The sequence below is a fragment of the Lissotriton vulgaris genome, chromosome 2_2, assembly GCF_964263255.1.
Source record: "Lissotriton vulgaris chromosome 2_2, aLisVul1.2, whole genome shotgun sequence".
NCBI lineage: Eukaryota > Metazoa > Chordata > Amphibia > Caudata > Salamandridae > Lissotriton > Lissotriton vulgaris.
This window is the reverse complement of record NC_141688.1, coordinates 189380056-189405341: the sequence shown is the minus strand read 5'-3', so window position 1 is coordinate 189405341 and position 25286 is coordinate 189380056. Positions and strand designations below refer to the sequence as shown.

The window sequence follows — 25286 nt, the reverse complement described above, 5'->3', positions numbered from 1 at the left end:
AGATATTAGCTTTTAAAAAACCAATGAAATTCACAGAAAAAACCATAGGTTATAGACCATATATAGTTAGGAATTTGCATTTACAAAACCTTGAAAATTCACTGAAAAAACCATAGGTTATAGACCATATATAGTTAGGGATTAGCATTTAAAAAACCTTATTTTATTTTTACAAAACCATTGAAATTCCATATATAGTTAGTTGCACTAACTATATATCGCGGACCCGCAATCCACTGCTAATGATGTCACATATTACATCATTCATGACATGGTCAGTGACATCACTGATGACATCACTGATGACATCTCAAATGACATCACTGATGACATCACTGATGACATCTCAAATGACATCACTGATTACATCACTGACATCTCATTTGACATTACTGATTACATCACTGATGATATCATTTATGTGATAATACATCTTCAGACTCTAATATAACCTTAGATACACTCAGTGTAAACAGGCACTCACAGACTGTCACACATCCATGGAGTTACTCACACACCTAGTCAGTCATGCAAAGAATCAATCACATCTCCATTTCCTCAACTATACAGTTATACACACCTTACTTATTCAAACATATAGTAACACATATTTACTCTCTTATACAATCCTTGATACAAGTTCACAATGATTCATACAGCCACTCACACATTCACTGGCTCTTATGTTCAGTTATTTATATATGTCAACTCTCACATGGAGTGTGTTTTACATATGTACTTACTTTGACATGTAGCACTGAGATATCCATTCACTCACCAATATACTCATGCACACAGTCAACTGTCCATACAGCTGTTTCTACATGCACTTTTGAACCCATAAACCTAGGGAATCAACTGCTCACACATCTATGCACAGAGTTATACACCTCCCAGCCACCCACACACATACTCAGTCTCCCATACAAATACTTGGGCAACCATTCAATAACCCATATAGTTACTGATACAGCTACTGATTTAAACATGCAGCAGTTTACAGAACAACATAAATAATGATTGCCAAATTAAGACACTTTAATCACTAACTCATACACTCAGTGAGACACATTTAATCATTCTCTCATACAGTCAGTCATGCACCTACTAAATCCTTCATCCAGACACTTATACATCCACTCATTCTTCAATATGTAAGACATATTTTAACTTTACAGAAACATACAGTCACTGGGTGTTGTCATCAGTAATGTCATCAGTGATGTCATCAGTGATGGCATCAGTGATGTCATCAGTGATGTCATCAGTGATGTCACTGACCATGTCATGAATGATGTAATATGTGACATCATTAGCAGTGGATTGCGGGTCCGCGATATATAGCTAGTGCAACTAACTATATATGGAATTTCAATGGTTTTGTGCAAATAAAATAAGGTTTTTTAAATGCTAATCCCTAACTATATATGGTCTATAACCTATGGTTTTTTCAGTGAATTTTCAAGGTTTTGTAAATGCAAATTCCTAACTATATATGGTCTATAACCTATGGTTTTTTCTGTGAATATATATATATATATATCTATATATATATATATATATACACACACACACACACACACACACACAAATATGTGTATTTGTGTATTTATATAGGTATATATTTATATACAGTATTAAATATTAGAGGAATATGTTGAATTTACATTTTGCAGTGTTTTATACAGAGCACACTTGCCCCGAAGGTATCGGGTATCAGAGCACTTTAAACGAGCTCCAGCTGCATTACATGAGGACACATTTTTTTAATGATGTTGGTGTCAGCAATAATTTTTTCCAATATTTTTGTAGTTACTTTTATGAGTATAGGAGCACAATATTATGGGAAAGAATTTTTTGGACACAATATTTTTATCAACTATATTATTGTTTAGCACGATATTGTGTGAGTGATTCGCTATGTGTCTATGAATAGTTATATATAGATATATGTGTGTGTAATTGACATTATTATGTATATACTGCTACTTTTCAATAAAAAATAATGTAAAAAAAAATATTCAAACTCATACCGATAAATACAGGCATGTTGCACGGGTCATCACAGGTCCATGATGGGTGTTAGAATTAACTTTATTGAGGGGCCCCATAAGCATACCTTGCAGGGGTGGGGGGCCCTAAGGTTTTGTTACGCCACTGCTCTCACCATCTCTCTCCCCCTGTACCCTACCAGATCTCCCAATGCCACTGCAACATGCACAGAGTACTGGATGACACCCCCATTCTCTCAGTGCTTGTTGCCCATAGAAACAAAAGGCAGTGTGTATTTGTCTCATTTGCCTCCATTCCCCTGCTCCTTTTGTTTCTATGTAAACTATAGCTCGATTCTTAGGGGCTCTTTTAATGAAGGCACACTCACCACTGGAATTTTAGTTCACATAAAAACTGAGGAATATACTCTAAGAGACTGTTTTAATGAAGGTGCCTCACCACTGGAGTTTTAGTGCACATACAAAGAGAAGACTGTCGTCAAAATAAGGGAGAATTTAATAGACTGCCTTTCACTGTTAGAACATTTACCAAACGAATTGTCGGTGCTTCATTTTGTAATTTTTTAAAAATATAAATTGTACATTTATTAATTATAAATTATAAGGCCTCATGCAATCACAACGTTTTTTTAATTTCTGCATATGTTAAAGTATTTATATTCATTCATTATCAAGGCTTCATCGAATTACACATGTTTAAAACAGTTCTTATTGTAGCCCTAACTTATTCAGAAATCCAATGATGGAAACAAACTCGTTTGAGGAACTCGGATCTCGCATTTCTGAACTTTTTTCCGTCGGCTCTTTTTAATTATGTCCCATTCCATCATAGAAGTGTCGGTACACCACTTCAACCCTACTGCCGGAAAAGCTGAGAGCACATTTCTTTCACCGAGTCCACTTTTAACAAGGCTGATGATAGAAATGAGATTCTTCTGCGGCTCAGACTCTACAAAGCGCTGAGGGAGAGTTTTTCCTCTGTTCCGTGTTATAAGAAAATTGTTCAACGAAATAAATAAATTATGGTTAGATTCGCCCTGCAGCATTTTCACACATTTTCCAAGGGGCTCAGCAGTCTGTGCTGTGCTGGTAACATGGAGCCATATTACGGAATGCTTAGGAAAGTATTTTGTAAATGAGTTAGTCCCCACTTCTCAGCTGATGAATTCCCAGCAGCATGCAAACGTCCTGTGCCCCATTGCATAAGCAGATCCATATGTGTAGGCGATATATTTGTATCTTTCGCTGAAGTTAACCAAACCATCTGTGGGCGAAGGAATACATTATCACAAGCAGGGGGAGGCAGAATGTGTTTAAATTCTGTGGATTGGAATCCTTTATGTATTTGCTTTTTATTTGCATAAGGTGCTACACGTATTTCACCAAATGTGTTTCTATTACATTTGCAGCTAAATGCATTCATGGAGGGAAAGTGTTTGCAGAAGGCCAGCGTACTCTGATGAAAAGCTGCAGAGAATGTCGAGTAAGTGCTCATTGTGGAAACTGTGTGTCAACTAATCTGTGTACAGATGAATTCGTCGACATGGAGTGAAATATTGTACCCACTATGTTCATTAAGGGTGATGGGCGGCCAGGAGTCAAACTGCAGATGGGGAAGTGACGTTGCCTCTTGCCCTTCCTGTTGTCTTGGGCCTGAGTACTCGCAAACATTTTCCGAAGGGACAAATAATTTGGGGCATATTATCAAGAATGGCGTTATAATTATCGCCGCTTTAGCGGCAGGAATGAGCCGCTAAAGCGGCGATAATGGGCTCGATAATAGGCCCTTGAGAATTCCTATAGAAGCCCATGTTCACACCAGAACATGGGCTTCTATGCGAATTCACAAGGGCATATTATAAAACCCATTATCGCCGCTTTAGCTGCAGTTTCCTGCCGCTAAAGTGGCGATAATTTTAACGCCGTTTCTCGATAATATGACCCTCGGTCTGTTGAGAGATGCTAGAAGGGAGGCGATCAGGGGCGTAGAGGGAGTGGCGCATGTACATCTAGTCATTGAATTGCACCTGGGATCAATCCCGGCGTCTGGACTTGACCAAATGTGATCCTGGGCGATTGTTTCATTTCTGTTTGCTTCTTTTTCTTCAATATCATATATAAAAATCCTCTAAATACATGACTGTAGGATGTGCCCTACAAAATATTCTCTTGTGTTTGATTCAATAAAGTATCATATTGTCCATATATAGTAGCAACCAGGCCAGCCAGTGGGTGCAGCTAACAGCTGCTTACCTCCTAGTTCAATATGGCATTGTTGTCAGGGTGGGCGGAGGCATGAATGTTTCAAAATTCATGTTTGAAAACTGTCAATGTAAAAAAAAAAAAAAAAACGTCTCAATGCACTGATTTACATCTGATGTACTAAGTTGAAAAACTTTTGCATGTTAATTAAAGCACTTTTTTGAACTTTAAAGGAACATTATGATATTTTTACATGTTTGCTGCAAGGTGGTTTTAATAATGAAAATGTTCTTAATGGTAATTGGTACTCGAAACCTTCTGCGCATCTTTTTGTTTTGTTTTTTAACTAAAGTTTACCTGGATTTAAGATCTTTATGAATGTTTGTAAAGTAAACATCAACCTAGATCTGCTGTTCAACCGCGGGTCACGTGTCAAGGTCAGCAGGGCCGAATGTGTCCCCTACAGTGTACTTTTAGGAGGTAGCACCACTTACCATTGAAACAGGTGGTAAACGTAGACAATGTGGTAGGTGTGAAGCAAAAGACGAGGAGGGTGGCAGAGGGAAGGGGAAAATGTAGCCTGGCAGGGGGCTCACCCAGTGCCATCGGAGGCAGTCAGGTGAGAACTGAATGTGAGCCTCAAGTGATTTTAAAGGCTGGATTTCCCAGCTGAAAAAATCAGTTTTGGTGTTCCCACACCAAATATATCTAGTTTGGACACCCTAGGTCAGTTATAATTGGGAGGAGCACTAGCCCTACCAGAGTTACCATTTCTCATAAAGGTTTCCTCTGCCTCTATGTTGGCTTCTGCAAGTTTTCACTAAGCTCAATTCTTGAAATAACTTTTTACTTTAGAGGTAGACATGTCCCACTTGAAAATGTACTTTTTACTTAAGAGGTAGACGTGTACAATTATTCTTACTGTGATCTCAAATTTCCCTGCTACAAAAGAAAGAGTGGCTCAGGGTGAATGGGTGAGATGACCAAGGTTCAGGATTGGTTGTTTTCATGAGGAGTAGGATCATTTAGAGTGGACTGAAGGTAGGTGTCAGAAATAGGGTTGTTGTTTGAGGGGGTGACACCCTACTTTAGCAACAGCTAAAATCCATGTCAGGGTGAACCACATAAAGTAATTAAATTAACCTGTGCTCAACCGTCTGGTAGCTTGTCACAAAAGCAGTCACACGTTTTTTTGAGGCAACAAATAAAATATTTATGCAGCACACAAACTGTAATAAAGTGAAAACACAGCACGAGATAAATCCCACACCAATTAAGAGAAATAGAGTACGTTTTAAAAAAGTATTTGAAACCAAAATGACAAAAATACAATTGGTAGAATTGAGGATATTCAGGTAGATTCATCAATGTCCCGATTTGCGAGTCCTTAATAGCGATTATTAAGGAATCGCTATTAAGGACTTGCAAATCGGGATTCATGTAGAAATCGCTAAATAAATTGTGATTCCTACAGCCTCCTTATTTGCGATGGGCCTAAAGGCCTAAAGGCTAAAGGGCCATAGGAATGAATGGGGAGTCATTCCTTATTTGCGATTAGCAATTTGCTAATCGCAAATAAGGATGCGATTTCAAGGGTGCCAGGGGTGTCCAAAGGACACCCTGTAGCACCCCTGAAATGTAATCTACATTGGTGTTGCGCACACACATGTCCAAAGGACATGTGTGTGTGTAACATGCAACTTAGAAAAATGCATTTAAATGCATTTTTCTAAGTTTTCGCTATTTACCACGAGGTTTGACCTGGGGTTAAATAGCGGCACAAAATTGCGTTTTCGCAATTTTAAAATAGTTCATGAATTGCATTTAAGGAATCTCAAATAGAGATTCCTTAAATGCAAATCCTCGCAAATGTGCGAATTCTTTAATAGCGAATTTTGCATTTGGGATAATGAATCCCAAATGCAAAAATTGCACTCGCAAAGGGCCAGATTCTCAGAATCTGGCCCTTTGCGAGCGCAATTAAGCTTGATGAATCTGGACGATTGACTTTTAAAGGTTTAATTAAAAGTAGCACCAAAAGGCGCGCCAACTAAGAATATCTGGTCGTGCTGGACCAGGACAAATTTACAAGTTCAGGCCAACCACAATGGAGTCAATGGCCGGCACAGGACCGAGTATTCCTCGCTGAAGATTGTACCTAATGACTCTAGTGGGTAGTCAGCGTGACGCTGCTTTGAGCGGCTACGAGTTGTCCGGCATAAGTTCTGATTAAGCTATGCAGAAAGGCTTTGCGTCGCTCTGCGTTGGTTCTGATGAGCTGTGCAGTGCAGCTTTACGATGTCTGTTGCGTTTTAGCTGGCAGCTGTGCAGTGAGGCTTTGCAGAAGAAACTTGTGGATTTCCCCCTACATATGGTTCTGGAATTTCATTCCTTCCCCTGCCCTGCCTGCAAGAGGTCTAGGGTGACAATAGACTAGTGTGAAGTCCTTTGAGAGTGTGCCAGGTCAGTGCCTTTGAAGTGCAAGTGAGGTCAGTGACAGCTTTACCCCTCCATCTACTGAAGATGGTCCATCTCACCAACATCCAATCCCCCCTCTTTGTGATACTGTGTGGGAGAAATACACAAAGGCCAACTACACAACGTCAACTGATGGAGGCCTGCTAACAGGCACTCCCCGTTCAACAGAGACTAGGAGATCCTCCTCAAATGGCCTACTAGCACTTTCTAGGCCTCCAACCTGGTGTTCCCTTAAGGACATGAAAAAACAGTGAAGAGAGGGTCCAAGGGTATATTTAAAGACCTGGCACAGCTACGACCCCTAGAGAAGACAGCATGAGCAGACAAAAAGTAACTGTGGGTCTATAGAATCTGCTGACTATCTACGTATCTGACAAAAAAAAGGAAGGAGAACACCCAACAACTAAAGACTAAGTGTGGGGAAAGAAAATATATCTAAAAGTGTAATACAAGGTCAACACGATACTTTCCAGATGTGAAAAATACCCATCAGTTATCGACAGATACCGCCCTTGTCATCATCTGGGACCCTTCACACAAAGAAGAGTAAACATTGCAGCCACTTGTAGCTTGATCAAAATGTGGATGCCCCAGTAGGCTGTGAATATATGGACGTGTACTGATAACTGAGAAGCAGTGCGTGAAAAAAGTGCAAACAGATCTAAAATTGGAGGGACATGAGGAAAATGAATTTAATAAGTATCTCCTAGTCTTCCAAAAGATAAAATCAGTGCGAAAATGTAGTAGTTTCAACAAATAGCTACTATTTATAACAACTAGGTCAACATGTTTATGCAGTCTGTGGACCCAAGTAGGTGTTCGCTGCTTTCATCAGGACCGGAGGTCGCTACTGCTTATAAAAAGTGGTGAACAACAAATAAGTGGTAAAAATATCACCTGAGCTGCTGGTAGTTGTCCAAAGTAAGAGAATGGTTGAGTCAGATACATAGAAAGATAAACAAAAACAGACAAATATTGGCGTCAGGCAAATAAAGTGTCAAGTACAGCCAATAATAGGTATCAGAAAATATTTATAACACCTCGGGTGTCAATCAAATGTACACCATGTGCCCCTTATTGGGCCAAACATCCTGCTTACCTATTGGTAGGAGAAAAACGCTCCGCCTCACCTGGCTGCGGCGCAGGTAAACAGAGCACCGCTCTAGTAAAGGAGAGTAAAAAAGTACAGGTCAGTGAACAATCACTGACTTCACATAATCATTATACCGAGAGAGTGAATAACCCTGGTGTTAATGGGACAAATACTACTTTGTAGTGTGCAGCAGAGATCTGCAAACGAAGGATGCAACGTCTTCAGGCAGCGGTGACAGGCGCTGCGACCATCTCGGTCTTCGTAGCGGTGGGTATTTTCTCGCTATGCCAGGGATGCGATAAAACTTGCAGAAAGTTCCTTAAAGCTTGGTTTCCACCTTCCCAACACAGGTACAACTTCCAGAGGCACCACACATGGGCCAAGCATTCCAGGTAAGGACAGAACTCTTTCAGTACAGTTCAGGGAAGTGGGGGGTGAAGTTCTTTTGTTCCTGGAACTTCTTAACAGGGAGCCAGTTCTTTTCTGGCGCTTGGAGATTCCTACAAGCAAGGGGACCCAGCACAAAGCAAAGTCCTTCCCCTCTCCTTGGCAGCAAAGCAACAGCAGGTCTGTCCAGCAGAGCAACAGCAGGACAGTCTTCCTTCTTCAGTTTCAGCTTTCTCCTTGGCAGAGGTTCCTTCTTGATTTCAGGATGATCTAATTTTCTGTAGTCAGGGGTCCTGTACTTATACCCCTTAAAGTCTTTGTTCCCTTTGTGCAGGAGGGCTCTGAGCCCGGTCTGAACCAGTTCTGGGTGTTCCTTGAGCACTTTGTTTTCCTGGCTTCTCCCTTCCTTTCAGAGTGAGGGGCAGGGTCGTCAGCCACCCAGCAGGAGGTGGAGCCAGCATTGTGGAAGGCAGGCACAGCCCTATTCAGGCCCAGGTGCTATCCCCTTCCACCACTCTAGATGCAGATGGGGCTATTCAGCCCAGGGATGACCCACTCAGCCTCTGGCAGCCACCCAGCCCCTGCCACTCACAAACCAGGGCTACTCATATGGATGGCACAAGCAGTGCTGCAGGCCCACTAGTAGCATTTGAATCACCAGCCCTGGCACACTCAGTTCACTTTACTAGGGACTTCTTGGTAATACAAATATGCCAGTCATGGATAACCAATTACAAAAACAATTTACACAGAGAGCATATGCATTTTAGCACTGCCAGCAGTGGGAAAGTGCCCAGAGTCCTATTGCCAACAACCACAGGTCAGGAAAAACAAGGGAGGAAGAAGCAAAATGTTTGGGGCTAACCCTTCAAAAAGGGCCATTTCCAACACATGTTACCAAGGAAACAGGCTGCAGGCACCAAATGGTTAGAGCAAAAAAAAGAATTGTTGCTTGTAATCCAACTTTACTATTCAAAAGGGTTTTAAATTACATTTCATTAGAGACCAAACTCGAAATTCCTACCTATGAAACTAACTAATCAAAAGTTATCACTTATTAAATGTAAGAAGGTAACAAAATGTTATCCTTTGGGAGACCTAACCTCACGGTAGTGAAAAATGAATTTGTGAGTTTTTCACTATCAGGATGTGATGTGGTGGAGGGTGTAAACATCTTGGCCCTTTGGCCGTTCCCCACTGCCTCCGTATCACCAAATGTACTTTTGCTTACATCATAGGCCCCTTGGGATCTCTATCCCTTTAAGCACACCTCAAAGGTAGCGTAAAAACGCACCCATGACCTGTAGCCTGATAATATGTCCATGCTTGAAGACCAGTCAGGAGAGAAGACAGCATTCTAGCCCCCGGAAGCGTAGATGGTGAGAAAAGAACTAGCTGCGTTAGAATTCACATAAGCACAGACCAAGAGGAGACAGCAAGGACTGTAGGAGTCCGGGTGGCAGCATTTACCTGAGAAGACGGGGAAAAGGGAAGTCCTCACTGAAGACAGATTGAAGCCAGGAGATAACCAGTCACACGCACCTCCCTGCCATATTCCTGGAGGAACGTGGTAGCCCAGGTTCGTACTTAGGTACTTGGACAGATCAGGAGTCAGGAGTAAGTGGGAAGACTCAGGAGCAGAGAAAGTAGAAGGCTCTACATTGTAACCTAATTCCAAATATCTAGACAAAGTGCCTATACTGAAATAGGAGGTCATATGCGAGTTCTTGAGCTCATTTCTTGGTCTAGAAGTGGAGAGTAAATTTTCTCAGCCAATTATATTTGTTCCTGTTGCTTTTCTACCTTTTGGAATTAAATAAGTCATCAAAATCAATAAACAGTGTCAGGAAATTAAAATAGGAATTAAATTCAACAGGTGATGGGTTAGGACTACAGTGGTATCTTCCCTCACATACTCTTCCAAACAGCATAAAAGCACGACAGCCTAAATACTTACCTGTGACTTTTTTTTTTGAGGGGCAGCTTTTCTCCACAGTGGTGCAGGTTTGCTCAATTCAGACCTAAGAAGAGAGAAAGAGAGAAGGAATGTATAAAACATTTGTTGTTCAACCAGAACTGGAATAAATAGCACCATATAAACATTTTTGGTTCCCCGACTTGTGTATCTCGTAAAACCTTAATACTCTTATCTTTAATCAACATCACTACAGAAGCCTATAAAGGACATGTGAAACTTAAAAGTACATGTCCACATTTAATACAACCACCTTCCCCAATGGGTTGTTTAGGGACTACTTTAGGGCTGACATATATGGAATAAAAAGGGGGTTTCATGCTTTGCAAACAGTTTATTTTGCCAAGTCTAATTTGCAGCTTAAATCTGCTCGCAGAATTCAATGTTGCATCTGGAACATCTTTTAAGAGGCTACTTAGGTGGGTGGCACAATAAGTGCTGAAGGCCCACTAGTAGCATTTAATTTACCAACCCAGGCTTTATTATATACCACTAAGGATTTAAAAGTAAATTAAATATGCCAATCAAGTGTATGCAAAATTGACCATGTTTAACGGAGTGAAAACAAGCACTTTAACCCTAGTTAGCATTTCTAAAAACAACGAAAATGAATTCAGCAAAATAGGAGGGGAAAAGGTAAAAAGGTTTGGGGGTGACCCTGGAAGAAGTGCCAAGTCCAACAGAAGGATTTTCTCTTTCCATCAATACCAGATAGATCCTGTTGGTGAGGGACAGTAAAACAGAAAATTACCTGCACTCCATGTGTGAAAGGTCAGTAGGTTGTTTTTTCATTCAAAACCAAACTCCCTCTTTGGGTATTTGTTTTTGCAAAATAAAGAAAACTTTAGGAAAGTTTGATGGTCATCCATCATGTTTGACAGAGCCGTCTGTCAAACAATTCCCTCTATTGATGCGATTTACCTCAATAGTAAACCATTCTCTGTATATACTTAAGTTCCTGATTAAAAAAAATGGAAAAGTTAAAACCTTAGCAAAATCTAGATGATGAGGAAAAACCAAGCCCCGCCATTGCCTATGACCTATATCACATTTCCTTTTCTCTGCTAAGCTGCTGGAGAAAGCACATCGGACTGGGACAGAAATAGGTCTGGCAGCAGTCACTCATCATCAGCATATCGTGTAGCTAAAAAAGTGGCTTTAATTTGCAAATTGGGGCAGTTTTCAACTTAAGAAGACCCACTTCATAAGGAATTTGTAAGTTATGGAGGACTGACTGTGTTTGTTAATGCTGTAGACAATGTGGTAATATCAGATAAACTGCAGACAATGTGGTACTATCACAGGACTCAACAGTAAAACAGCGGCCTACCCAAACCATGAAAGAAGCCCACAAACAGCCACAGACACTGACCTATCAGGCAAGTCCTTCCGGCACTGCTAGATTGCTCTATAGGCCAGTCTGACCTTGGAAAGTAGTACTGTTCAAGTACGGTGCTACATAGAAAACAACCTCCTACTTCATCCATTCCAGGCTGGTTTCTGACCTAGGTTCAGTACTGAGAATGTGGCCCATTCATTTGTTGGTCAGCTTCTGTGTCTGGTGGACAGCTGTGATTCTACTACATTTATCAGCAGAGTTTGATATAATCGATCACAACATTCGATCAACAAACTATGCAACCTCCACATTTGAGGCAGTGCTCTTGGCTATATTTCTTATCTCTTGATAGAAAGACGCAAGTGTTTCAGACTGCTTCTTATATCTCTGAACACCGGTTGATTAATTGGGATGTTCCCCGGGGATCAGCCCTATATACGTTACTATTTAACATATTTATTTTTCCTCTTACTAATCTTCATCATGGTAAGGGCTGTACTCTCGTCTCGTGATACATACTGGAGATATCTAGATTTTTATTGACATCCAACAGGAAGACTTTCTGGAGTCTCAGTTCCCTCTGCAGTTCTAGATCTTAGTAGACGCTGGATATGCACACACTTTTTAAAGCAAAATCCTTTAAAGTCCAAAATCTTCCTCACTGCCAATTCTCCCCATTGAAGGAACTCTAGAGATCGGCATGCCACCATTGATACCTGTCCTGCACCAACTACAATTTGTGAAATTTAGGAGTCTTACATGAGTCCTCACTCTTTCTTGAATCTCTGGTCACTGCCACCCTCAAATCCTGCTTTCATCACTTCTCCATTCTTAGATGAATATTTCCCTTTATTTACATAGAGTTTTGTTGTGAATGGCTTCATACATTCTCAACGAAATTACAGTAATTCTGTGTATTTTAGCTACCGGGACAGGTTTCTCTAAATTACAGTACATCCAGAATTTTGCTGCTTACCTCATTTTTGGAAATCCTATGATGACTCCTGTTGGAAGCCGGAGTCCCTGTCCCGCACCACTGTCATCAAATGCGAGACCCTGGTCTTTCTGTTGATTGAATATCTAGCTAAACGTGACGTAGCCCTGTGGTCGGTATCATTAAATAACACCTCACAGAATTAGATGTTTGCTTGTGATAATTGGATATAAATTGCACATTGTATATAGATGTACTGTGGAACTGTATTGTATTTATGTGGAATTGTATTGTATTTATGTGTAAAGAGTCTAGTGTTTTTTTCATACATGGATAGAAATCAAAATAATGAAAAAACAATAAAATAAAGAGGTATGAATAAAGGGTAACTAACAAACAAAAATAATACTAGTTTGTTTCACTCAATTTTGAGGTAAAAAGAAATGTGTAGTTGGTAATCTTGTATATTATTGAGAATTTGATATTCCAACCAACTGCAAGTCCCAGTACCTAACTCCTTAATTTAGCAAAGGCTTCATAAGATAGGCAGTTCATTATCAGCAATGTGTATTACGACAGTTAGCCCTTTCAATAACAGTTGCCCCCCACACGTATCAACAATGACATAAAGTACAGCTTCTCACTCTGGCCCCAGTACTGCCGCTCCTTTGGTCAGTACGGGCCCCAATATGAGCCAAAGCAAAGGCTCACGTCGCCAGAAGGACTGAGAGGCCGAGAGAGTGTCCCTCCAAGTCTTCTCCTCTTTCAGCGAACTGGGTCTTCTGTGCAGAACTTTCTCAAAGGGCTTCAGCGGCTTGGCCTGGCAGCTTAGCTCCCCCAAGGCTGCTGTTCCGGGCCGCCACTTTTAGGAATGTCTCGGGTGGCCGCAGGACACACGTTGCCCACGCCTCTGAGATTACTTTACTCCGGAAGCACGTTCACAACAGGTCTCCTCTGGCACGAAGCCACATACACAATGCTGATGGGACTTCACTTCGACTCCGAGTGCATGTTCACCCGGCACTCCTTCCTGCGGTTTCTGTTGGCACCATGACACGCACACCGTGCTGCAGAGACTCACTTTCTTCTGGTGCACACAATGATCTGCCAATCACCTCCACAGTCCCAGGTTGCACCATAGCAAGCACACTGCTTCACTGAGACTTACTCCAATTCTTTTGCCCCAATCTCCAGGCGCTCGTTACCAATGCCTACGGCCGCACCACGACACGCTCACCTTGTCTGAGCCTCACTTCTCCTTAGGTGCGCTCGATGACCAGGCGCTCCTTACCAACACCTCCAGTGCACCCTGACAAGTACCCAGCGTGTCTGAGACTCACTTCACTTCCGCTGCACACTTTGATCAGGCGCTCCTCACCAACGCCTCCTCTGCACCACGACACACACCCTGTGCATCTGAGACTCACTCTACCTCCGATGCACACGCCGACCAGGTGCTCTTCACCAGTGCCTGTGGTGCACCATGACACACACCATGTGTGTCTGAGTCTCACTTCAACTTCGGTGCACACGCTGACCAGGTGCTCTGCACTAATGCCTGTGGTGCACCACAACATGCACCCAGCATGTCCTAGGCTCACTTCACCTGTGATGCACATGTTGACCAAGCGCTCTTCACCAACACCTCCGGTGCACCATGAAACGCACACAGAACGTCTGAGAGACACTCCTCCTCCGTGTGTCCAAGATCACAGGGCACACCCTGCGAGGGTGTGAAGTTGCCACAACACACACCCACCCCTGCGCTTGAAACTTCTCTGGAAACTTTTATGTTCCTGTTTTTCTAAATAGGGAGCCAGCTCGGACCCTTTGGGTAACAAGACACAGCACAAAGCACAGTCTTCGTCAAAAAAGGGGGCTGAGCGCACCAAGCACAGTCCCAACAGCCTTTTCCATAGTGAAAACAGCAAACTGCAGACATGCTCCAGATCACAAATAAAAGGTTGGTCCTTCCCCAGCAGTCTCTTCAGTTGTTTCTTCCTTAGCAGTTGGTTCCTCTTGACCACAAAATGGATCCAAGCCTTTTCAGTGTCAATCCATTTCTGTTCCATTCCAACTTTTAGGGATCTGAGCTCTCATAGTTATACCCCTAAATGTCTTTGAAGTTTGTTGTGCTCAGAGGTCCCTGACCCCTACCTAAATCAGTTCTGGGTGTCTCCTTCCCAGTGTCACCTTTCTCCCTCTGATACTGGGGTCTGGACTTAATCTTTCAGCAGAAGACGGGTCACTTATTTTATAGCAGCAACCCAGGCCCTTTCATGTCCTGGGGCTTCTTCTCGCCTACTCTCCAGATGCAGGTCAATTTGATGACATCTTTGGGTCAAGACCTCCCCAAGCTCCTCTCACCTCTCAGATCCAGACAGTCAACCCACCCTCAGTAGAGACACACAGAAATGCTTAAAGCACAAAACTCAGCCACTTTCTAAAAGAGTGGTTTCTGAACACACAGTGACAAAACCACTTTCATAGAAAGATGTGTTATGACACTGTCAGTTCATATGTACTAAACTTCACCTCTCCATTTTAAACTTATAGGAAACTAGGCTATCAAAACACAATACCCAGCCTCCCACATGCTCTTATATGGGCAGGATGGCCTTTCACCAGTGAAGAAGAAATGAAGGCTGTTTCTCTATCAGAACATAGCACACACCTCAGTATATGTCCTGCCTTTTATTTACACTGCACCCTGCCCAGAGGTTACCCGTGACCTACCACAGGGTTGCCCACTGTGTATGCAAAAGGGAAAGTAAGGTCTGACAAGTGGTTGCACTTGTCAGGACCACATGCTAACTTAGCAATCTACGCGCAGGCTCTACACTGCAGGCCTGAGTTCCCTTCTCCACACTCCTTTGCATTACTAACCCTGGCACACACAGTGCACATCACTAGGTACTGTACTAGTAAGGCAAACATACCGATCATGGCCAACCAATTACCATTACACTTTACACTTGTACTTTGACACTGATCAGCAGTGGCACAGTACCCACAGCATCTAAATTAGCAACTCTATGTCAGGAAAATGGTCTAGGGGAAAGCAAAAAGTTTAGTGTACTTTTGCCAAAAAGGTCAAGTCCTACATCTCCGAAAAAAATCCTTTCCCTCCATGTTCAATTCAACAGCCCTAATATTCAAGACCTTCTACTTTTCTGTCCAATCTTTTTCATCAAGTAGCCTTTGTCATTGAGCCTCACAGCATACCCTCAAATCTTCCACATTTTGCCCTTTTTTAAGACACCCCAGTCCAAAAAAACAGATTGGGCAGCAACTCTTTTACCAACCCTGGGGAAAAAAACTCTGGAATTCCCACCACCCTCTTTGTGAAAAATTAGTTGAACCTGGTCAGATAATGAAAACAGCTGGAACTCTTTTTATTGGATGTTGATCCCAACTGTTGGTCCTAGCTCCTCTTTTCTTCCTCTTTCAGTTTCTCCAGTCTTGCCATAAGACCTTCCCCAGCGATGCAGTACGCAAGCGCTCTACAAATGCCTGAATGAAATAGAATGGAATGCAGTTCAGTCGCGTAGCAACAGTGGTATAGCTCTAGTGCAAGCAAGTAAATGGCCTCCCGATTACTGGTCAAATAGTAAAATACAGAGTTAACGAGGGTTCTGTGGCCCCCCCTCAGGTCACTGGGCCCCGGTGCCACTGCACCTGCTACACTACTGATAACTGTGCCGGATCCAATTCTGTTTGAACTAATGAACCCAAGACTCACAGTGGACATTGCCAAATCTCAGAACAAAAAAATTACAAATCACTGTACTACGATCAGCTAGTAACCTTTGATTCGTTCTAGCCCCTCCCAAGACGTAATCTGTCCCGTATTCAGAAATCATTACACATACATCTTCAGTAGGGAAATAGACAGAATTGCTCCAAAGATGTAAACATCCATGACATGAGGTGGTTCTTCCTGAGACTCAATATGTAAAAGAAAATACCACGCAATTAGAAAGCAGATGTGTAAAAAACAAATCTTGAAAACAATGGCAGAGTCAGATATTAACATCTAGCAGGTATAATCTGAATTCTGGCAAAATAAGATGTTGCCCGGAAAAACCGATAAGAAGAATTTGCAGTTAAAAGAATAAACACAAAAACTCTATATCGAATCAAATTTATCATCACATTTTCATTCCATAATCAATCCAAATGCAAACCCATCTTTTCTAAAAAAAAATTATAATTCTGATGCTGGCACGCCATAGGCCACCCAGTTCCAGTTTTTGGATCCATTACCAGCTGAGTTTTGTCCCTACCATTAGTAATGGTAATAAGTTGCTGAACTTGTCCAATTAGAATATTCGTCATATGCAAAATATTTCAGACCTCTCTCCCTCGCTTACTATTGTGGATCACCTATTGTCTATCCACTGATAGCCTCAACTGTCTAGTAACTCTGAATCCTCGTCTGGTTTATAATAATATGTTGGTCCCTTTTTCCGTCAGAGACTCCTGATTTATCCTGAGGCATTTACCAGAGGCTCTCTCTTTTCCCTTTCTATTTTATATGTATGTCATATCACTCAAGGAATGATGATTGCTAGCAAACTACTGTAAAAAGGACTAATGTGGGATACTTGTAAAGCGCACTGTTACTCTACCCGAGTGTCCTGGCGCTGTAGACCGCTGGGGAACCCGTCCTGGTTTTCCCTGTGAGATGGTCCCTTTCTGGGTATCTCCAGGGTGAAACCAGGCATCCCCAGCGTCTGTGGGGGGCCGTTGTAGAGATGAGGCAAGCTTAATGCCCAGAGTTACCGAGTGTGTTCCCTGGTTAGAGTAGGCACTGAGGCGAGAATTATCGAGTCCGTTGACCCCTGGTCCACGACCCTGCCGCGTTGGGAATTGAACCCTGGTCCCGGGCTGTTCTCTGCTTACAGGTCTGCCGCGTCTAACCAGTGAGCCACACCTCTCCACTAAAGACAACAATTTCAGCTTACTTAGCGATTATGAGCAAATTCAAAATTAATGACTAATATTCTAAATGTGACACTACACTTAAAATGATTAAACTCACATTTGGTGAATAACTCTACTTGAACCTATAAATAGCCATGGAGCAGCTGAGAATTATTGTTCTTCACTCCACATCGAGGTACCTCAAGATATTTATTTTGCCAAGCTATGTATATATGTGGATTTAAAGAATAGTAAATCTATATTGTAAGAAATTAGGTTATGTTATTGGTTAGGGGGGTAAACCCTACTGAAGCAACAACCACAATCCATGTCAGGGTGAACCACAAAAGTCACTAAATTAAGCTGTGTTTACCCCTCTGCTAGCTCAGCACAAAAGCAGTCTGGTTTATCTTAGAGGCACTGTGTTATGTTAAGTATTTCTTCAGCACACAAACTGTAATAAAGTAAAAACAAAACACAGAAATAATCCTAACCAATTTCGAAAATTATTGTAAATTTTAATAAATAAAATGTGACCAGACCAACAAAAATCCAATCACTAGAACCATAGGTATACAGTTTCAAAGTTTTAGATAGGTATATTGTGTAATAGGACAAAGCAACACTCTCAGGTCATGCTAATACAGGGAAAAATCATGAGATGGAAGGGACATGTTGGTCAAGATGAAAAAGTTACTTTCTCAAAGTCTAGCTCAATGAGTCCCGAACTTATAGATTCCTCCTTTTCTTGAGGAGTAGTGCACTTTGATGCCAGCCTAGGGCCAGGACCTGGGAAGGCACCTCTTGAGGCGCAGGGACTCTAACATCTAGCATGGCTAAAGCCGGTCCAATTGCGTGTTCAGGAAGATCTAGTTGCAGAAGATCAGTTGGTAGTTGCAGCAAATTAGCAGGGCAGCAGCAGCTGGGTAGTTGCGGGGAGGCCTCTGGAGCTTGTTGTGTCCTTGTAGCTCAGAACAGGAAGTGACCCAACTGACCCTTCTAGTTACTCTGGTAGCCTGAAAGGAGCATGTCCAGTCTTCCTTCTCAGATAAAAAGGTAGGCCTCATGCAGCAGGGCAGTGCTCTGATGAACAATCAAGGCCTCATGCAGCAGGGCAGTTCTCTGGGACTCTGTGGAACAAGGCAAGTCTCAAGCAGCAAAAGCAGTCCTCTGGTACAGAAGGGAAATCCTCTAAGGAACAGAGAAGGCCTCAAGCAGCAGGGAGGTTGTCTGGGGAAAAAGGCGGCCTCAAGAATCAGGGCAGTCCTCTGGGAAACAACTTGGTCTTTTTCTGTAATGTCTGCAGTTCCAGGAGTGTATTAGAGGTCTAATATTTATAGCTGATGCCTTCTTTTGAAGTGGGGGAATTTTCTACTCTACCCTCACATCTGGTCCTGGAAAGGACTTACCTTCCCTTGCCAAAGCTTCTAGAAGTGTTGGGTGACAAAGAACTAGTATCATGCTCCTTCAGGAAATAGCAACTTTCTAACAATTATATTTTGAAAATTGTAGTTCAAAATATAAAATGGATTTGAAATTGCAATTCATTTGAGTGCAAACGTGACAATTATTCCTGCTCCCAATCAAACGTTACACAATGTTATCCTATGAAAGAGTTGGTATTAGAATAGAAATAAATAAAATTAGCAGTATTTCACTACCAGGACATGTACAACTTACATGACCTTCTTTTTATATACAATGCCTCCTGCCCTGTGTGCTTTCTATGACCTACCTTAGGTGTGACACCTGTATTAAAAGATGTTTTAGACCTGGCATAAGGTTTATTTTGTTAGGGCGAACTGACAGTTCAAAGAAGGTTAAAATGTCAGATCTGAGATGTGCTGCTGTAGGGGGTGGTACAAGGAGTGCTGTAGGCCTTCTAGTAACATTTAATTTAAAGGCCTGGGTAAATGTGGTAATATATACCAGAGACCTACAAGTAAATTAAATGTGCCAATCAGGTGTGGACCAATTTTACCATGTTTTAGGTAGAGAATACAAACACTGTAACACTGTTTAGCAATGGTAAAGTGCATAGAGTCCTAATGTCAACAAACATGTAATTCAGAAAGCTGGAGAGGTGAAGACAAAAAGGTTTGGGGGTAACCCTCCAGAGCGGGCCTGGTCCAACGTATACTTACCTCTGTGATATTGTTATTGATGATATTCTAATGAAAACTCAGTAGTCGGGTAAAATACCACATTGTACTTATCTGCTGTGCTTGATTTGTAGCCCAGCAACTGGAGGAACTAGAAGTACTTGGGTGCTGCGGTGCATCATATTATAGCTCATTTATGTTGCATTGCCTCAGTGTAAATGTAAGAGTTATGTTACATGTATATCAATGTGCATGTAAAGTAAATACATAGTTACAACACAGCCTCTAACAAGACATGTGGGAGGAGACAGTTGAGGGTCATTTTGCCTCATATCAGCATTAATGCAAACACTCTATGATGCAGAGTCTCCAAATAAGGGCCATGTTGTCCATATCTCTCTGTGATGAAGGTTGATTTCTGTTCCAATAGGATAAAATACATGGGAAACCGGGGAGAGAAAGAGGTGAAAGAGCTGAATCTTGCTGTTCATGATTTGAAAGCTAGCTGGAACAGAAAAACATGAAAAATTCTCTACAGGATTTTAGAAAATAACATCTGCCTGTTAACCCCTTGCATGCAGTCGTGATTCTGCGCCTGTGTGGCAAAATCTCAAGTGAGCGGGTTCATGACAGCCCCCAGCCGTCATCAGCACACAAGCACCGTGGTGCATGACGGACAAGGGCCGTCATCAGCATGCAAGGGGTTAAAGGACTGGAGAAGGCTACGGCTGTACTCTGTGGAGCTGGGATCTGAAAAAGGACTAAGTGAGATGACCTCTTGCTGGCCACCACAACTTGGAGCTGGAAACTGCAAAGGGGCTTTGTGAGGTGGCCTCTTGCTGGCCCCACAAGAACAGAGGAGGTTTTAAAGGGCCTGCTTGCTCTGAAATATCTGTGGGTGTTCCGGAAAATCTGGGAAGATCTAAGAGACAGTGTAAATAAACCAGACTGGAAGAAACCAGCAAACCAGTAGTGACTGGAAGTTTGCCTGTGTATATGAGTGAAGTGAGGAAAGGGCTTCGCTCTACTTGAACCAAATGTTTTATGTCCAAAATGCCTGTTGCAATACTTTGGGGGACTTTTGGAGCACCATCAAAGAAATTATAGATGTTGTCCTAAATATTGGTACTTCAGGAGTTCTTGTCTCAAATAGGATTAAACAAGGTTGTAAGTTTACCCAACAACGAGGCACCCTCAGCACCTGTGTTTTATTCAGTTATCCCATTTAGGGGTCTTATATTGAAAGGTGGACTATGGTACCACAAAAGAAGCTATCAAACCTCGGGGCTCTGTTCTGTATATGTGTTGTGCAAGGTATCTAGGACTGCATAGATTTTTGCTTGCTGCAGGCAATATTTGTTTTACTGCGAGGGAAATCTACATTAAAAACCAGCTCAGCAGACCATGAAATAGGCCCATAAGGAGCCAAAATAACCAGACACAGACTTACCTGTCAGACCAGCCCATCGGGCAGTGCCTGATAGCCCCACAGACTAGTCCGACCCTGGCTTTCTCACCAGTCATGCTTAGATAGTCCCTAGGTTTTGATCGTGTGCACCCTATTGATTTATGTTCCTGTTGATTTTGATAGGAGGGTTTTTCATACTCTACCTCCTGATCCCTATATACTAGTTAAATAATTCTAGTGTTTTTTTAATACTACTTATTTCTCTCTTTCTAAATTAGTTTGAGGATTTAAGTCTTTTTTTCTTTTCACTGTATTGTTCAGGGTTTGCAGTGTAGTTTTATCTGAGGATGGTCCTGCCTTTGGTGCCCGCTACCAAGAGGATGATGTGGACAACTGTGAGAGTCAGATGTTACCTGCATTACTCTCACTGCTACAGGTCACTTGTTTAAGCACTCAGCCAGATATGTAATGTAATGTAAGAACTCATTTATATAGCGCTATTACCACTCCATGGAGCATCTTGGCACTCATGCCAACCCAGCTCAAAAGGGTTGGTGGACTAAGAGCAACACAAAACACATTACACACTCCACACTCTACACTAGAGCCCTACATGCAGTATCAGTAACGGAAACAATCCATCTCTTCAAGGATTTCCTAAATTGGCTCTCCTTGGACATGAGTCGAAGCTGAAGTGGCAATTTGTTCCAGGCCCTAGAACCCTGGACAAAAAGAGATTTTCCACCTTTAGTGGCCAGTCTAAATCTGGGAATTACCAGGAGATTTTGGTTAGCCGACCTCAGACAACGTGCTGGCTGATAATGTTTAAAGCCCTTGACCAAGTATCTGGGTCCTTGTGACTGGAAGGCTCGAAAAGTGATTACAAGCACCTTAAACAATACACGCTTGTGTATTGGTAGCCAGTGGAGAGTTTTTAGTGCGCCCGAGGCAGATGACTTTCTAGACCACCGAAGTACTAAACGGGCAGTGGCGTGCTGGACTAACTGTAACCTGTAAAGCACTGTTTTGTTGGTCCCTGCATACAGGCTATTGCAGTAGTCCAGTCTAAATGTTATCAAGGCCACTGCCACTGTTTTCCTAGCTGTAAGAGGAAGAAGATCAAAAAACTTCCTAAGTGATCTAATAATGTGAAAGCACATGCCAGCCACAGCTACCGCTTGCTGCTTGAACGACAAATGGTCATCAAACTTGATGCCCAGATTACGGGCAGATAAGATGGTATTTGGCGGAGCTTCAGCATCCTCGGGCCACCATTGTTTGGGGGAAAACAGATTTTGAGAGCCGAACGGCCATATTTCCGTCTTTCCGGAATTACTTTTGAGGTGATTGTTATTCATCCATTCAAATGTAGCCGAGAGGCAGTTTTTAAGGTTTTCCTCTGCTCCAGGCAGCTCCCTGTCCAGTAACAGAATCAGCTGCGTGTCATCGTTGTATGATATTGCGCTGATCTGGTAGGAGGTGATTAGATCCATCAGGGGAGCCATATAAATGTTAAAAAGTACAGGGCTCAAGCTAGAGCCCTGAGGGACCCCTGAACTGATGATTTTTTCTCCAGATTTGAATTCGCCTAATACGGTTACTTGGCGTCTCTAGTTAAGGAAATTCCTGAACCACGTCAAAACCATTCCTCCTATACCAGCGCTACCAAGACGGTCAATCAAGATGGAATGCGAGACCGTATCGAAAGCCGCCGATAGGTCGAGTAAAATCAAGACAGCCTTTTTCCCTTGGTCCATAGCCATTCGCAGAGTCTCCGCCTTGAACAAGAGGGCAGATTCAGTCGAATGTTTGGACCTAAACCCTGATTGATTTGTGTGCACGATGTTATTCTCCTCGAGAAAATTCGTAAGTTGGACATTAACAAATTTTTCGGTCAGCTTAAACACCACAGGGAGCAGGGAAATGAGGCGCAGGTTGGAGAGCATGGTTGGATCCGATAGAGCCTTTTTCTGGAGTGGAGTAACCGCAGCGAGCTTCCAGTCGCAAGGGATTTCAGCAGTAGCAAGAGATGAATTGATAATATTATTAATGATTGGATTTACATCCTCTACCAGCGTCCTTAGGACCATAGGTGGGCAAGGGTCAAATGGGGACCCTGATTTACTTGCCAAGATGGCTTGATGAGACTCCTCTAGGGAAATGGACGTAAATGAATCAAAATGGATGGTATTAACCGCCCAGCCTCTCAACTAGTTATGCCGCTCTTGCCTCCAGCTCAGGTATTTACAGTGGTCCTGTTGCCTAATCACTTCTGTATTCATTCCCGAAAAGAATTTTATATTTTGTAGATTTATTCAAAGAGCAGATTAATGCAGGATTGGACGAAGGCGCTGGTATACCGAAGCCTACCAGTCTATGTTGTGCAAAAAGACGCCAAGAGTGCAAGCAGTGATGTGTTCTTGATGGAGCGGTAATTTCTTCTGGTAGTTTCTCAATGCAAAACCTTCATGCTACCTCTAATTTACAGCTCAAAAGGTGTTGGGCCCTTCACACCATGTATTACCTTCAGGAGACTTTAAATAAAGATGAACAGTCAAAAATGCAATTATTATTTTAAGCCAATAAAGAGATTTGTTGAGTATTTAAAGGGTTTTATTTTCTAGTCAAAAGTTAATTTTTCTCTGACCCTTTATTAATTAGTAAAATATCAATCAGGTTACAGAATTTGGGAAACAGGAAAAATAGCATTAATACAGAACATATTACCGTCTGCATTTAAGCATTACATATAGGAATGTGGCGCAAAATGTCATTCAAAACTCTTAAAGAGTTTCTAAGAAAAATATAGTCTTGCAAGGCTAATCAAAAATCAAATAGTTTGCAAAAATATCCCATTTAGAGAAATAAAAGCATAAGTCAAATACATATTTTCAGACCTAATTAATTAGTCAAAGCATAACTGAAAGTTTAGCATATAAATCTAAAAAAACCTTTCTATCTGTTCGGTGCCCTGTGCATCTCTGTGTCTAAAAATCAAAAAGGAGCGAGACAGCCCGCCCTTCACCAGACCTCAAAGGTGGCCTGCAGTGCCAAGATATGACGTGGAAGCAAGAAACCTCCCCCTGACACTCCTCGGACGCCACTCCTCCCTTCAGCAATCTCCCGGGACGTTTCTCGTACCTAACCCATAGAATGGAGCAAAGCCTAAGCCAAAATGAGCAAGAAGCCAGCTGAGCTAAGAAAGCCAGCCCCTCCTCCGGAGAGGTCAGAATTTATACACAAAATTTTGGCAGACTACACAAAATGTTTCAAATTCAGGAAAACCTGTATGTGATTGGTTAGTCATGATGGCATGAGTTCTCACAACCCTGACTCATTCTAAAAAGACTTGACTTTATCAGTTTTAACAAAAGAAGCATACATGAATAACTACATTTTATAAGTTTGCAACAATTGCTAGGGAAAATGTTTCTATAGTTCCTTCCTTCCTTTCAAAGCGCAGTAGGACGGATACTTTAGTTAGCTGGTACATTGGCACAATCACAAGAATGTACAGTTCAAGCTGTCCTTGACTCCTTCCGTAGTTTGAGTCAAGCTGCCACAGTCTGCGCATGCTCTCTTCTCTTTCAAAGCAAGCCATAGCCTTGCTGGTTTCACAGGCAGCCATTTAATGGTAGGCCCCAAAATAAAACAAACACAAAGATAATATTAATTTCATGTAAATCAAAGCTAAAAAGGCCACTTTTCTCTACATTGCAAAAACACATGTTAATTCAGCAAAAGCAACTCAGACTGAATAGGCCTCACTTTCATGTTTTTTCATGTGCCATGTTTTTAACTTGCACCAAAAGGTGCGTGGCAATTTAAATGCAGTCTGTCTGAAGCACAAAAAATAAAACCATGCCTGACTGCAGATGAAATCTGCACCATCAATCCACCCTTCTGATAATTCAAATCATAATAAAATGATTTATAATTCATCACACATATTTCATTTTCAAAAGTGACATTTTTTTGTTTTTGTTTTTTAATTGCAAAAGCTGAGCATATAACAATTGTACTTCTATTTCTAAGGCAAACACAAGTCTATCTGTAATCAGATCATATATAGCTAAGCTCAATTGTTTCAGTACAGAGTTCTGTAAGTAGCTTCTTGGAACAGTTAGTCTTCTTTAAAATAAGTAACTAAAATAATAAAAAAAGGAAAATTAAACAGGACAGTTTCAGCATTTCTTTTCTCTTTGTCATCAGCTTGCCATCAGAATGGCTCATTGGCATTCTGTACCTTTTTCAATGCAAATTAGACTACTTAGGTGCTGAGAAACTCTGACAGAGCACCATCAATCCTTTGCACTTTTTCAACCAATGCCTTTCACTCTTATTTTCACTTTGATCAGATTCAGATGTTTCACCACAGCATCTCTCAGATCAAAGCCGTTGCACCATCCATTATGCAGATCTTGTGTAGC

The 25286-nt window shown here is 41.9% G+C and overlaps 1 protein-coding gene across 1 annotated transcript in view; it reads left to right on the top strand.

The window, feature by feature from the left end:
- Positions 1-25286, top strand: part of NELL1 (neural EGFL like 1) — a 3816074-nt gene that overhangs the window by 1076343 nt on the left and 2714445 nt on the right. Inside the window, exon 10 of the mRNA XM_086959505.1 lies at positions 3422-3495. Coding sequence (XP_086815631.1) covers positions 3422-3495 — 74 coding nt within the window. The remainder of the gene's footprint in view (positions 1-3421; positions 3496-25286) is intronic.